Here is a 15,649-nt window from a genome sequence, read left to right as displayed (position 1 = left end):
TGTAGCTGGGGAGTAAACAGGCTTCATCAGACTGGTCCGGTGTGAGAACAGGAAGTGTGAGGACGGCGTGGAGCTGAAGGAGGTGATGATGCTGCTGTGTTTGTTTATGCAGCAAAGCTCCAGCTGAGCTTATTAAAGTGCAGCACGCACACACACACACACACACACACACACACACACACATGCACACACACAGACACACACACACACACACACACACACAGACACACCACTCACCGATCTGATGTTGACGTCGGCACCAGAGCGAAGCATCATGTCCACGGCGTCCTGACGGCCCTGCTTGGCTGCCCAGTGAAGAGCCGTCTGGTCACACACACACACACACACACACACAGACAGACACACACACACACACACACACACACACACACACACACACACACACACACACACACACACACACAGGTAAACAGTTACTAGCACATACACACACATGAACACACGTACACACACCTGTGGCGGTGGTGAGGGAGTTCACCGTGGTAACCATGACGGTGGTTTTGGGGGTAAAGTAGCTTTAACTGTAAGTTCATCGTCAACGCCGGAGGATCTTTGTCGTCATGGTTACACAACTACAACGCCAAACGGTCCACCCGTCACCACGACCACTAGGTGTCGCCTAGCAACAGACCGGACAAGTGTCCATCACTGTCTTCACTGCAGATGACTGACTGACAGGTGGAGGTGTTGCTGAGGCCGACGCCCCCTCATTAATTATTCATGAACCAGACATGAGGCTCAGAATCTGTGTGTGTGTGTGTGTGTGTGTTGTTGTGTGTGTGTGTGTGTGTTGCTGTGTGTGTGTGTGTGTGTGTGTGTGTGTGTGTGTGTGTTGCTGTGTGTGTGTGTGTGTGTATCTCAGAGTTGAATCTGTTTAAACTAATGAAGCATGAATTGACTTCAAAGCAGGATTTTATTCAAATGAGCTAGAGACACACGCACACACACACACACACACACACACACACACTGCAACACAAATGTAAAATATAGGATCATTTTAAAATAATGTCACGTTACATTATATTAGATTTACGACGGAGTATTAGGGCCACATTGAGAAAAAAACAAACACACAGACTTCAAGAATAAAGCCGTAAATTTACGAGAATAAAGTCGTACATTTCCTACGAGAAAAAAAGTCATGACATTACAAGAATTAAGTCGTAAATTAACGAGAATAAAGTCGTACATTTCCTACGAAACAAAAAGTCATAACATTACGATAATAAAGTCATAAATTTACGAGAATACAGTCGTAAATTTATGAGATAAAAATCGTACATTTCCCTTCGAGAAAAAAGTCATGACATTACGAGATTAAAGTCGTAAATTTATGAGATAAAAGTCGTACATTTCCTACGAGAAAAAAGTCATGACATTACAAGAATAAAGTCGTAAATTAACGAGAATAAAGTCGTACATTTCCTACGAGAAAAAAGTCATAACATTACAAGAATAAAGTCGTAAATTTACGAGAATAAAGTTGTAAATTAACGAGAATAAAGTCGTACATTTCCTACGAGAAAAAAGTCATAACATTACGAGAACAAAGTCGTAAATTTACGAGAATAAAGTTGTAAATTAACGAGAATAAAGTCGTACATTTCCTACGAGAAAAAAGTCATAACATTACGAGAACAAAGCCGTAAATTTATGAGAATAAAGTTGTACATTTCATACGAGAAAAAAGTCATGACATTACGAGAATAAAGTCATAAATTTACGAGAATAAAGTCGTAAATTTACGAAAATAAAGTCGTACATTTCATACGAGAAAAAAGTCATAACATTATGAGATAAAGTCATAAATACGACTTTATTCTCGTAGATGTATGACTTTTTTCTCGAAGGAAAATGGTTGTAGAGAATAAAGTTATAGAGAATAAAGTCGTACATTTCATACGAGAAAAAAGTCATAACATTATAGATATATTCTCGAAGTTTGTGATTTTTTTATTTGTCAATGTGGCCCTAATACTCCGTCGTATAAATTATATATTATATATTATATTATATTAAATGTATCAGTTGAACTGCTGCAGGTGAAAACATGTTCATAACACTAACTACACAACAACTACACACTGACACACAACACTAACTGACAGCAGAAACACACACACAGACACACACACACACACACACACACACACACACATAAAACAACAGTGAAAGTCATGAACTTACAAACTTGAAGAGTCCAGAGAAGGCATCAACACACACACAGACACACACACACACACACACACAGACACACACAGAGAGACACACACACAGAGAGACACACACACACACACACAGACACACACACACACACAGAGACACACAGAGAGACACACACACAGAGAGACACACACACACACACACAGACACACACACACACACACACACACACACACACACACACACACACGTTAGAGCTCATTCATTAAACCATGCAGAGACATGTGTTGACCCCCCCCCATGTGAACTCTGCTCGAGGTCGTCACGGCGACAGGAGGAAACAACCTGTCGTCATGGTGAGAGGAAACTAATGGAGGGTTATTTTGGCAGTTTTCATTAGAAGGTGCTAACTGAAACACACACCCCCCACTGGCACGCACACACACACACACACACACACACACACACACACACACACACACACAGACACACTGAGCAGAGCTGTCACCGTGTGTGTGTGTGTGTGTGTGTCAGGAAGTCCCAGGCTTTTCAAAGTAAGAGCAGTCGGTCCTGCAGCCTCACTGGACTTCACTGGAACATTCTGGTTTGTTCATCTGCTTTTAATGTGAAGGGTCGTGCTTTTATTTTCAGTAACAAGACGATTTCTACGAGGTAGACGTTGTATTTTATAGATCGGCTTTATAGTTAATTATAGTTCATACATTTACAAATTATTATATTATATATAGATAAATATATATATATATATATATATATATATATATATATATATATTATATAGACATACATTTATAAATGTAGGCTATAGGTTATTATATTATATATAGATAAATATATATATTATATAGACATAGATTTATAAACATATAGTTCATATATTTAGTGTGACTGCTGAAAGCAGTCACACTATTGTTCTTCTGTTCGGCCATTTTCTTCCGCCTTTTTACGGTCTTCTTCTAGTCCTTCATACTTTGTGCTATTTCAACAATTCATATATCAAAACGTGCAGCTTTTTTTAAAACTTTATCGGCATTACTTTTCTCTTTTTAACTATTTATACTTTTTCAAATATTTAACTTTTTCTGATTTTTTTCAGCTTTATAATGTGTGTGTATTGCGTCTAACGAGCAGAGCTAGAGTGGTGCTAGAGTGGAGAGAGGCAAAAAAACATTCTAGAGTTTTTCTGGCTAAACTGTCAGCATGGCCACAAATTAAACTCTAGACAAATTATTTTCTCCAGTTTTGTAGCCACACTTGTCTTCTGGCTAAAATTCTGGTCAAAAATGCAAAGAGACTTAGATAATAATTTAAAATATTTTTTAAATGCAGCCAGGGAGCTCTCTGCTCTCATTCAGCCCAATGCATTTTTTTCACAGCGGCAGGAGAAGGAGCTCAACTTTGTAACTTGCTGTTAAGTGCTTTTTAAATCATTTTAATTCACCAAAAATAGTCACAGGTCACAAAAAAGTCCTCTTCTTTCTTGGTGTGGCTAATTTCTGCACTTTCCTTACCTTTTTTTTTAAGCAGGAGCCAGTGATCCTCTTATTAAAGGTTTTCTTTGCCCCTCACATACTGTCTCTGCCTGTAGCCTAGTGGTTAGTTCATTGGGCTCAAGACCTGAAGGTTGCTGGTTCAAATCTTGCCTCAATAACAATTATAGTGAATTATTTTCCCAGTCGTCCTCTGTTGACTTCTGATAACTTGCTTCATGTTGAAACTGCTGCTCTCAGCCTGAAATTCACAGAAATTTTCATTCTAAGTCATTCAAGCTTGACTCTCAAGCTTTCTTGATGTTGACACAGTGTGTTTCCAACAGGTGCAGCTTTCAGCTCGTTAACTTCAGAGTGAGACAGGGTGCAGATCATCAACAGACAACAGTCTCTGCAACTGTGTGTACACTGTGGCCTAGAGGCAGAGTGAAAGTCTACTGACCATGAGGTTGTGGGTTCGATTCCTACCTCGGTCAAACATTTGTATGGTGATCACTGCTTGCACTATTTGCTAATTCTGCAACAGCGTTCAGCTGCTTTCAGCATTCACACCATTTCCATTCTTGGAAATGCTTTTTCTAGTTACAAATGTAATTTATAGTTTGTAAATGTAAATGTAGTTTATTCTATAAATTACATTTATAAATGTCCCAAATTAACAACATGAAATATAAAATGTGAATGGAATAAATGAGCTCAGATTAAACTGTTTCATTTTTTATCTATAATCTAAAATCAATAATAATTCATTCTGTGATGTCGTCATGACAGCGACTCGTTATAGATTATTGATCAGTAGAGGCCATGTTTGTTTGTTTGTTGTTTGTTTGTTTATTGACTGAGTGGTGGTCACTTCCTGTCCAGGGTTTTTCACAGTAAGAGCGCGGCCCCGGTCCTGGTCCCGGTCCTGAGACCAGCTGGGCTCAGCGGGGCCGAGCTCCCACACTGACCCGGCACAAACGGCCAACTGCCCCACGGCGTCTGTCGCCCCCGGCAACGGCTGCACGACGGCAGGACACGGACACACACACACACACACACACACACACAAACACACACACACACACACACACACACACACACACACACACAGACACAGACACACACACACACACACACACACTCAGACACACACACACACACACACTCCAAACTGTGAAATCCGGTGTGTGAGACGGAGAGGGAGTGGAGCGTCGTCTCCAAAGATCCTCTACTGATTACAACCCCCCCCCCCCCCCGGCTGCTGTTTGTTCACTATTAATCACCATGTAATTACACATCATTACCCCCCCGATCAGCTGACTGAGGAGTTCTGTGTGTGTGTGTGTGTGTGTTGTGGACTCACCCCCTTCACACGCAGCAGCAGGATGACATCACAGCAGGAGGGGGAGGGGCCAGAGAGAGAGGGAGAGGGTCAACACTTTAACACACAGACACACACTTTTTCTTTTTTTTAAGACATTTATATATATATACATACAAACAATAAACATACAATAAACAAAAAATATATACATATATACATAAAAAGGGGTATTCATATTATATTATATGTCATTTAAGCAATATCACAGTAGAGGGAGTGCTGTTGTACTTAGAGTGCCTAGAGAGAGAGAGTGGCGACAACGGAAGTTCAAAATGCTGGCCGATCACGTGGTCCATGTAGCCTCAGAAAGTTCCCGGAAGTGCTTGGCGGGCAATTGAAAGCAATAGGAAAACCCCGATAATTGCTAAATAACGGTCAATAAATGCTTTGTTTTGCGGTATTTATATGCTTGTGTTAATTACTTTTAACTCTGTTAAGTTTACTAAACCTGTACAGTCATCGACAGCAATAAAATCGTAGCATTTTCTCTGTTTTTATCAAACTTTCAGACTTGAATGAGGCAAACTGACAGGTCACTCACATGTCTGGACTCAGTTCTGCATAATGATGACAACCGTGTTCAAATAGGAAATCCATGCAAATGCTAAAATTTTATTTGAATTCATTGTAAATACACGTAATTCTATCACTATTTGTTAACTATTCTTCTTATTAGGCTATGCTTGTGTTGCTTTGAACTCTGTTAACTTTACTAAACCCGTACAGTTGTTGATAGCAATAAAACTGTAATATTTCCTCTTTTTTTTTTACTTTCAGACTTGGTTGAGGCAGAGTAACAAGTGACTATGATTTGACAATTGACTACACAACAGCATTATGATGATAACTCTAATAGAAAATCCATGGCAAATAAATTAAAGTTTAATTTTAATTCATTGCAAATATATGGAATTTTATCACTATTTGTTAACTGTATACTTATCCCAAACTTACTGTACTCAGTGATGCATAATAAAACACAGAGTCATGTTTTACCCAGTGCACTTAATATCACAATAAATTCCTTAAAAACAGATCTACAGAAGTCAAACAGATCAGCATGTCAAGCTGTTTGCGTCCTTTCCGCTGTGTTGTCCTTGAATATAGTCTTCACCATGGTATGCTGTGCTGCACGGGGATGCTCCAGTCGCTTGGAGAAAGGCCTGCACATGTATGGCTTCCCCAAACACAGGGACAGGAGAAAAGCATGGCTGGCTAAAGTCAGAAGGAGCAATTTAAACACCTAGATTTCAACAATGAAAAAATATGCGAGGTAATCATATTCAAACAATTTGCTCTTTCACACACTTTCAAATACCACGCCACTGGGAAGTTTAATACTTTTTTAATTAACAGAGCAGAACAGGAAAAACAATGCAAGAAGAATCACAGAATCACAGCTCCTAAAACAGTAGCAACGACAACAGAGGGCAGAATCCATTGGGATTGGCTACATGTAATAAATGTCACCACCGACATGGGTAGCCCTAAGCAGGCCATGTGGAAATCCTTTGGGGTCGAATAAAACATAGGTGACACATCCAGCAACACCAGACAGGCATTTCTTCTTCATGGCTGTTGTCCCACATCTGGTGAAACAGTTAACACATAAGAGACATGTTACATCCTTGTCATCATCACTCCTGAGCTATAAGATCATTGGTCCTTACTCGTCAGTTCTCCTGATGTACAGCATCAATGTCTATGATTATTGATTAACTATTTATTGCTCTGGCCAATACATTCTTCATTTATAAAAATAAAATAAAAATTCTAGTTATAGCTGACATAGTCAAAAAGGTGATCACTCTAGTTGCTGTTTATTACGGGAGTCATAGTGGATGATGCTGTGCTGGGGTGCATTACATTCAACAGTGTTCCTCTCCATTAAAATACTTGAAGGCAAAATATGAGCAACAATTGTTGAGATAATGCAGTCCAACACACAATGATCTCAACAAATAACATAAAGTACAATGAACACTACTTTTCTGATGTCAACAAAAACTGAACATGTATATAATTTACGAAAGCAGAATTTATGGCACAGCTGGTATACTGCACTGCATGATGTTGCACAGGTGTATCAAATAATATGACCAATAGTTTATATAATGGTTAGTATGATTACTTGAGAACATGCCATGGCAAGATGTGTATTTTAATCAGTCAGTGGTTTAAAAAATAAATTAGCAAATCAGAACATTTTCCCATGTTTGAGACAGCAGTCCAGAATGTCCTCATATCATAAACTTCACCCATCTTTCTGCAGCCTCAATGATATTCATTTTATGTTTAACTGCAATCACACTCCCTGTACATTAACCTCGCTACTAGTTTGACAATTGACAGCGTTGGATTAAGTTATATTTAGAGAACAGAATTACATTTAGCAGCCTGTTGCATGTGTTGCTATCGTTAGCCAGAGTGCTAGCCTAAACTTTTATCTGTTAATATTCTCTAAATATTCAAATCTAGACGGGGATAATCCGCCAACATACTTAATTACTCATGTCGATTTAATTCAGATGCACTACTGATATGAAAATGCCATTTTTTAAACATTTTACCTTGAACAAGTGCTGCTCCGACCAGCTGCTCCATTGGAATACATTGAGCGGCGGTTAGCTTATGCTAACTTCCGGGAACTTTTGAGGGGCTCCATGCGCCGCCATTGCTGTGAAAAAACTGAACCATTGCAGTGAACGGAGGTGGCGCCACTCTCTCTCTCTAGGCACTCTAGTTGTACTGTATATCAGCACGGCTGTGATTGGGTCAGATAATCCCACCGTGCTGATATACAGTACAACAGCACGACCTCAGTGTGATATTGCTTTTATACAACAGTGCTACGAGCGCATTTTAGAACAGTAATAAACTACAAGAGATTATGATTTGTTTGTTTATTTAATCATTTATTTGGCTCCGCCAACAGAAATAGTTCCGCAACTGGAAGGGAGACAAGGCTGTTGCCAGGCAACACATAAACATTAAACTAGCTTGCTACTAGCTACAAGCTTTTCCACCGAGCTGCTTCCAGTGCTGGTTCTGGTTCTGAGCCCGTGTCTGATCAGCACCGGAGCAACAGGACCAGCGTGAAGACACAGAGACGTTATCGATACCGTATTACATTTGTTTATCTGCTATGTAATCAATATAAACACAGTTGAAGCTAAGTAGCTGAGCTACGTGGCTAACAACAGCTAACGCTAATATCAAAACACATCACCGTCAAAACGTAGTTGCCCCCGCGGCGATTTTTTTCCAGCCGGGTTTAGTAGAGATTTATCTCCAATTAGACGGACCAGGTCAGGTCCAGGTTTTAATGTTCAGGTTTCTAACTGTAGTAGCAGCAGAGAGATGGGGCAGCTCCTGTATGGGGAGCGTAGCTCTGACTTAGCTCCTGTCCAGCTGAACAGCGGAGTGATAATGTCCGTAAAAAGTCCCAGTGCTGTTATACTGTATATCAGCACTCATGGAACGTCTCTTGTCCAATCAAATTGCTCGGTTGGGACCGGTCGGAACTAACTGTTGTATAAAGGTATATATTATCGGTATTATTGAGTTGTTTGTAATAATTTACAATATTCCAAGGTTTTTATACCTTTTCTGTCTTTCATATTTTGTAGTAGCTGCATATAATATCTAGGGGTGTCACGATTTCGATTTTTTATCGAAATCAATCGAAATTACGTCATGGTCTCGAGCATCGAAGTCAAAGAGAGGATCGACAACGATGATTTTGGGGGCATTCTTGGTAAAATTGTTACCTTTATATTGTAAATAAATTATTTAAATGTGACCATTAGTGCCTAATGTGATACATTATGGAAATTGCATCACTTGTATATATCCCATCTTTTGAAATGAGATTTACTGTACAAAATTTGATGAATAAAACCAATGATCGTAGACTAGACTAGTCTGAAAATGGCATAGGCCTCTGTGCTGTAGGAAAAAGAAAAAAAAATCGAGAATCGAATCGAATCGAGGATTTGGAGAATCGTGACACCCCTAATAATATCTGATTTCTATTTTAAACTCATAAAAATGTGTTTTTTTGGATGGCCATTTACATTTATGGATGTAATATTTCCCTTGTAAAATGAAAAGATTCATTTCCCTTAAGTTTTTTTTCATCATAAGTGAGAATTATATATATATTTTTTAGTTTAATCTTGATGCCTGTCAAACATTTAAACATGTTTTCTAGTTCCCTCCAAAACAAGTCGGTAACTATGACGACATTCAGAGAACAGATGACAGATATTTTCCTCCTCCTGTTCACAGAAAGTACAGTTGACATTAATATCTTACACACACACAGACACACACACACACTGATACTCACGGTGATGAAGTCCTGATGAGGAAGAGGAGGAGGAGGAAGACAAACAGTGGTAAAACTGGTAAAACTTCAGTGTGTTGCAAATGTTACATAACAGATTTGGGTGGAATGCCCCTTTAGTGGATGAGGGATGTAATAATAAACTGGTTTAGATGAATGTAATGAGATTTTAAAAAAAAGAGACACAATTAAAACACATTAAAATGTTGAATATAATTTGAATATTTAAAGGTATAGTACGTATGAATTCCCCCATCTAGCGGTGCGGTTGCATATCTGAACGTATTCTTGATGTTGCATTCAGGTGAAATGGGGCAGACGTCAGACAGACAACAGACGCTGCATGTAACAGGATAAACAAGTGGTCCGCCAGCACGAGGCAAAACAATACAGGCCTGACAACATGTTGTCATGGTGATGTGGTATTGTTTTACCTACCTTACCTACCTTTTTTGTTCTGGGCCTGTCCAAAAATTTATATTTTCTGGCGCAAGGTTTATTCAGAACTAGTAGCTATATTTGGAACTGACATCACATTTAACTGGGACAAACTTCTTTTTGGGCTTTTACACTCAGCTAATGTAAGTGAGAAAAATAAATATTTATTTGGAATAGGCTACTGAGTCTAGCTGCTAGAAAAGCAATTAGAAAGAAATGTCTCAAGCCAGACGTCCCGTCTACAGATGAATGGTATGATGTTATTTACCATGTGTAGTAATGGAAAGAATCACTTTTCAATGAGGCTCCAGCATCTAAATTCAATGACATCTGGAAGCAATGGAAGATGTACATTTCCCTGAAACGCCCTTCTTTCGTTGAAGCTTTTTTGCTATATCAAGTTGTACTTGATTTAATTTGTGACATTTGAGTAATTAGATGTGTATCATATAAATAAATTATGCAATTTATTTTATTTTATTTTATTAATTGATTTTCATTATTCTAAAATTGTATGCCATTATGTCACCAAACAATTTCCAGGAGATTGTAGCTATAGGTACAATAGCGCATACAAAATAATTAACCCAAATAACGTTAGATGAGACCAAACCCAGAACAAGAAAAATATATTTCCATACAATAGTCTCCATTTTCCATACTTTTCCAGACCTGGAAATGTACAAAATCAAATTCCATACTTTTCCATACTTTCCACACTTGCGTAGGAACCCTGTAATTACTTTGCTGTAACATTGTGACAGAAAACACCTCATGTTCATGTTGTGTTACTTTGTAAAATGCTTTGTAAAAGGAAAAACAAATAAGTTACATAGCTACTGGGGCTTTAACATAAGAAGGGTTAGACATTTGAATCTGATTTAGGGAGAAGATTGACAGCCCTAACACACACACACACACACACACACACACACACACAGACAGACACACACAGCTACCTTCTTGAGCACCAGGCCGGGCTCCTGTGAGAGCAGCTGACGCTGGGCGGCCATGTTGCCCTCAGCACAGCTCCTCAGCCACGACTTCTCCAGGGGGTCCATCTGCAGCCGCTGGAACAGGGACTACACACACAGAGAGACACACACACACACACACACACAGAGAGAGACACACACACATACACACACACACACACACAGAGAGACACACACACACACACACACACAGACACACACATTATTCAGTCTGTTTCGTGGTCCAACACTGCAAAAACTCTAAATCTCACCAAGCATATTTGTCTTATTTCTAGTCAAAACTTTAGTCTTTATTCTGAAGGAGCTTTAAAGGGACAACCAGGAGTTTTGGAAAAGCGAAGTGTTTCCACTCTACATTTATGATCCTCCGCACCGTGAAATTCTTTGACCGGTGCAAGACAGACTCATGTTTTCATTCATCAAGAATTAAAGTCAGAGGTTGGAAGACGATCACATACCGTCGTAGTTCCCACCATAAACGGAGATTCATTCGGCGGCGTTATTCTCATGACTCGCCACGAAACCGAAAGTAAAGAAACGCTGGTCGGCTCGCCCAGCATTTCCACCACCACTAATAATAACAAAATAACCATAGAGACAAAACCATAGATTTATCTAAAATGGACCATTAACAAGTGGTAACGGAGATTCATCCACATTAACATGAGACTTTTTTATAACCAAATAGAAACTCCTCATTGTCCCTTTAAAATCAGACTCATCATATTAAAAAGCAGCTTGTTTTTAGACACTTTTTACTTCTTTCAAGCAGATTTTCACTTGAAATAAGTAGAAAAATCTGATAGTGGAGCAAGTTTTTCTTTCTTATTACAAACACAAAAAACTTGCTTTCACTGGCAGATTTTTCTACTTATTTCAAGTGAAAATTAGTTTGAAACAAGTGAAAATGATCTAAAAACAAGTTCATTTTTAGGTGATGAGTCTTATTTTAAGTGGAAAGAGATTAGTTTTGACTAGAAATGAGACATTTTGACAAGAAATAAGACAAATATTCTTGGAAAGATGTTGAGTTTTTACAGTGCACCTGTCTCCATGTGGACGAGTCTGTGTCATCAGCTGTTTGACTGTGTGTGTGTGTGTGTGTGTGTGTGTGTGTGTGTGTGTGTGTGTGTCTCCAGTGTCCTGGTTGTCCTCTAGCTGTGGGGGGGGGTGACACACCGTCCTGATGCCATTAGTGGTGTTTATTGTGACGTGGGGGAGGGGGGGGGGGTGTCACCATCTCACACCTCCACACTAATTACACACCCCCGACATGCACACACACACACAGGCAGACACACACACACACATACACAAGCAGAGGGGGGCCGTCCTTCAGCCTGACATCACACACAGAGGGGGGGGGGGTCACTGCCCTCAACACACACACACACATTCTGTTATTTACCTTCTCTGTCAATCAACCAATAATCAATGATCGATAACTCCACCAGTGTGTGTGTCTGTGTGTGTCTGTGTGTGTGTGTGTGTGTGTGTGTGTGTGTGTGTGTGTGTCTGTGTGTGTCCTCACCATGACAGAGGAAGCTGCCACGCTCCTGTTGTCGTCCTCTTCACTCTGTAACACAACAACACACAGTGACACATTAATACACAGCAGTGAAGCAACAGCAGAGAGAGCAGCACCGTGACGTCGCCCCAAGTCTGGTTCAAATCGGACCAGAGGCCATTTTAGAAGATTTTTAAGGGTTTTTTTAAGGGTGTCGGAAAAGTTTTTTTTGACCAAAAATAAAATTTCTTCAAATTTCTCCAAATTTGGATATCATCTGGGGGGCCGAGGGGAGTCCAACACAGACGTTTGGTTGAAATCGCGCCAGTGGTTTTGGAGAAAACGACCGAGGTGATTTTCCAACATTTGTAAGCCCCGCCGCGGGTGCCGAAAAGGTTTTTTTCTTTTACCAAAAATCAAATTTCTTCAAATTCGGATATGTCGTCTGGGGGGCCGAGGGGAGTCCAACGCAGAAGTTTGGTTGAAATTGGGCCAGTGGTTTTGGAGAAAATTGAGAAAATGACAGAGGCCATTTTAGAACATTTGTAAGCTGAAAAAAATTAAAAATGGTGCCAAAAATGTTTTTTCTGGCCAAAAATCTAATTTCTCCAAATTTCTCCAAATCCGAATATGTCATCTGGGGGGCCGAGGGGAGTCCAACGCAGAAGTTTGGTTGAAATCGGGCCAGTGGTTTTGGAGAAAATGACCGAGGCCATTTTCAAACATTTGTAAGCCCCGCAGGTGTTGAAAATGTTTTTTTCTTTTACCAAAAATCAAATCTATTCAAATTTCTCCAAGTTCGGATATGTCGTCTGGGGTGCCGAGGGGAGTCCAACACAGAAGTTTGGTTGAAATCGGGCCAGTGGTTTTGGAGAAAATGGAGAAAACGACCGAGGTGATTTTCCAACATTTGTAAGCCCCGCGGGTGCCGAAAATGTTTTTTTCTTTTACCAAAAATCAAATTTCTTCAAATTTCTCCAAATTCAGAAATGTCGTCTGGGGGGCCGAGGGGAGTCCAACGCAGAAGTTTGGTTGAAATCGAGCCATCAGTGGCGATTTTCGAAGATTTTTAACCCCCGCGGGTGCCGGAAAAGTTTTTTTTTGACCAAGACTCAAATTTCTCCAAATTTGGATATGTCATCTGGGGGGCCGAGGGGAGTCCAACGCAGAAGTTTGGTTGAAATCGGGCCATCAGTGGCGATTTTCGAAGATTTTATTTTTTATTTTTTTTCTGTTCAATATCTTTATTGAGTTTTCATATAACAAAAACAAATTCAGAAAAAGAGAACATACAAATATAGAGCAAGAGGCTGGAGAGACATGAATGGAAGGCTATGCCATGTAAAAAAGAAAGAAAGAAAGAAAGAAAAATACATCTATTCCTTCACATAATATAACATGTCATTATGAGTAGAAAGTCAGCATAGACAGCCACAAAACAAACCAACAGTGCCGTCTTAGACAAAAACAACCAAAACAACAAGAACAAGAGGGGATGGGCCATATCGTACCCAAGATTTTTAACCCCCGCAGGTGTCGGAAATGTTTTTTTCTTTTACCAAAAATCAAATTTCTTCAAATTTCTCCAAATTCGGATATGTCGTCTGGGGGGCCGAGGGTAGTCCAACGCAGAAGTTTGGTTGAAATCGGGCCATCAGTGGCGATTTTTTTTTTTCTGTTCAATGTCTTTATTGAGTTTTCATATAACAAAAACAAATTTAGAAAAAGAGAACATACAAATATAGAGCAAGAGGCTGGAGAGACATGAATGGAACGGCTATGCCATGTAAAAAAATAAAAAGAAATAAATAAAAATACAGTTTCTATTCCTTCACATATATAACATGTCATTATGAGTAGCCTGCTATACACGAACACAGACACAAGTCAGCATAGACAGCCACAAAACAAACAAACAGTGCTGTCTTAGACAAAAACAACAAGAACAAGAGGGGATGGGCCATATCGTACCCAAGATTTTAAACCCCTGTGGGTGTCGGAAAAGTTTTTTTTGACCAAAGATCAAATTTCTTCAAATTTCTTCAAATTTCTCCAAATTCGGATATGTCATCTGGGGGGCCGAGGGAAGTCCAACGCAGAAGTTTGGTTGAAATCGCGCCAGTGGTTTTGGAGAAAACGACCAAGGCCATTTTCAAACATTTGTAAGCCCCGCGGGTGTCGAAAATGTTTTTTTCTTTTACCAAAAATCAGATTTCTTCAAATTTCTCCAAATTTGGATATGTCGTCTGGGGGGCCGAGGGGAGTCCAACACAGAAGTTTGGTTGAAATCGCTCCAGTGGTTTTGGAGAAAACGACCGAGGCGATTTTCAAACATTTGTAAGCCCTGCGGGTGTCGAAAATGTTTTTTTCTTTTACCAAAAATCAGATTTCTTCAAATTTCTCCAAATTGGGATATGTCATCTGGGGGGCCGAGGGGAGTCCAACGCAGAAGTTTGGTTGAAATCGCGCCAGTGGTTTTGGAGAAAATGACCGAGGCCATTTCCGAAGATTTTTAACCCAAGCGGGTGTCGGAAAAGTTATTTTTGACCAAAAATAAAATTTCTCCAAATTTGGATATGTCATTTGGGGGGCCGAGGGGAGTCCAATGCAGAAGTTTGGTTGAAATCGGGCCAGTGGTTTTGGAGAAAATGGAGAAAACGACCGAGGTGATTTTCCAACATTTGTAAGCCCCGCGGGTGCCGAAAATGTTTTTTTCTTTTACCAAAAATCAAATTTCTTCAAATTTCTCCAAATTCGGATATGTCGTCTGGGGGGCCGAGGGGAGTCCAACACAGAAGTTTGGTTGAAATTGGGCCAGTGGTTTTGGAGAAAATTGAGAAAATGACAAGAGGCCATTTTAGAACATTTGTAAGCTGAAAAAATTAAAAATGGTGCCAAAAATGTTTTTTCTGGCCAAAAATCGAATTTCTCCAAATTTCTCCAAATTTGGATATGTCATCTGGGGGGCCGAGGGGAGTCCAACGCAGAAGTTTGGTTGAAATCGGGAGAATTGGAGATAGTTGGAGAATTGGAGAAAATGACCGAGGCGGTTTTCTAATGTTCAGGTCCGTTTATAACTGTAGCAGCAGCAGAGAGATGGGCGCGGGGGGCAGCTCCTAATGGGGGGCCTGGCTCTGACTTAGCTTCTGTCCAGCTGAACAGTGGAGTGATAATAAAAAGTCCCAGTGCTGTTATACTGAATATCAACACTCATGGAACGTCTCACTCTCTTGTCTCTTGTCCAATCATATTGCTCAGTTGGAAGAAGCTGTGTTTTCATGTGGACGTTGTCTCAGT

At 39.9% G+C, this 15,649-nt stretch overlaps 1 protein-coding gene across 1 annotated transcript in view; it reads right to left on the bottom strand.

Moving 5' to 3' along the window:
* Positions 1–15,649, bottom strand: part of LOC146986671 (uncharacterized) — a 41,859-nt gene that overhangs the window by 7,097 nt on the left and 19,113 nt on the right. The window contains exons 5-7 of the mRNA XM_085780524.1: positions 12,377–12,421; positions 10,810–10,932; positions 238–324 (exon numbers count right to left, since the gene is read on the bottom strand). Coding sequence (XP_085636650.1) covers positions 238–324; positions 10,810–10,932; positions 12,377–12,421 — 255 coding nt within the window. The remainder of the gene's footprint in view (positions 1–237; positions 325–10,809; positions 10,933–12,376; positions 12,422–15,649) is intronic.

The sequence above is a fragment of the Trachurus japonicus genome, chromosome 6 (genome assembly GCF_045865225.1).
Source record: "Trachurus japonicus isolate A0001 chromosome 6, Traja_1.0".
Classification (NCBI taxonomy): Eukaryota; Metazoa; Chordata; class Actinopteri; order Carangiformes; family Carangidae; genus Trachurus; species Trachurus japonicus.
This window is presented reverse-complemented; position numbering and strand designations above follow the sequence as displayed.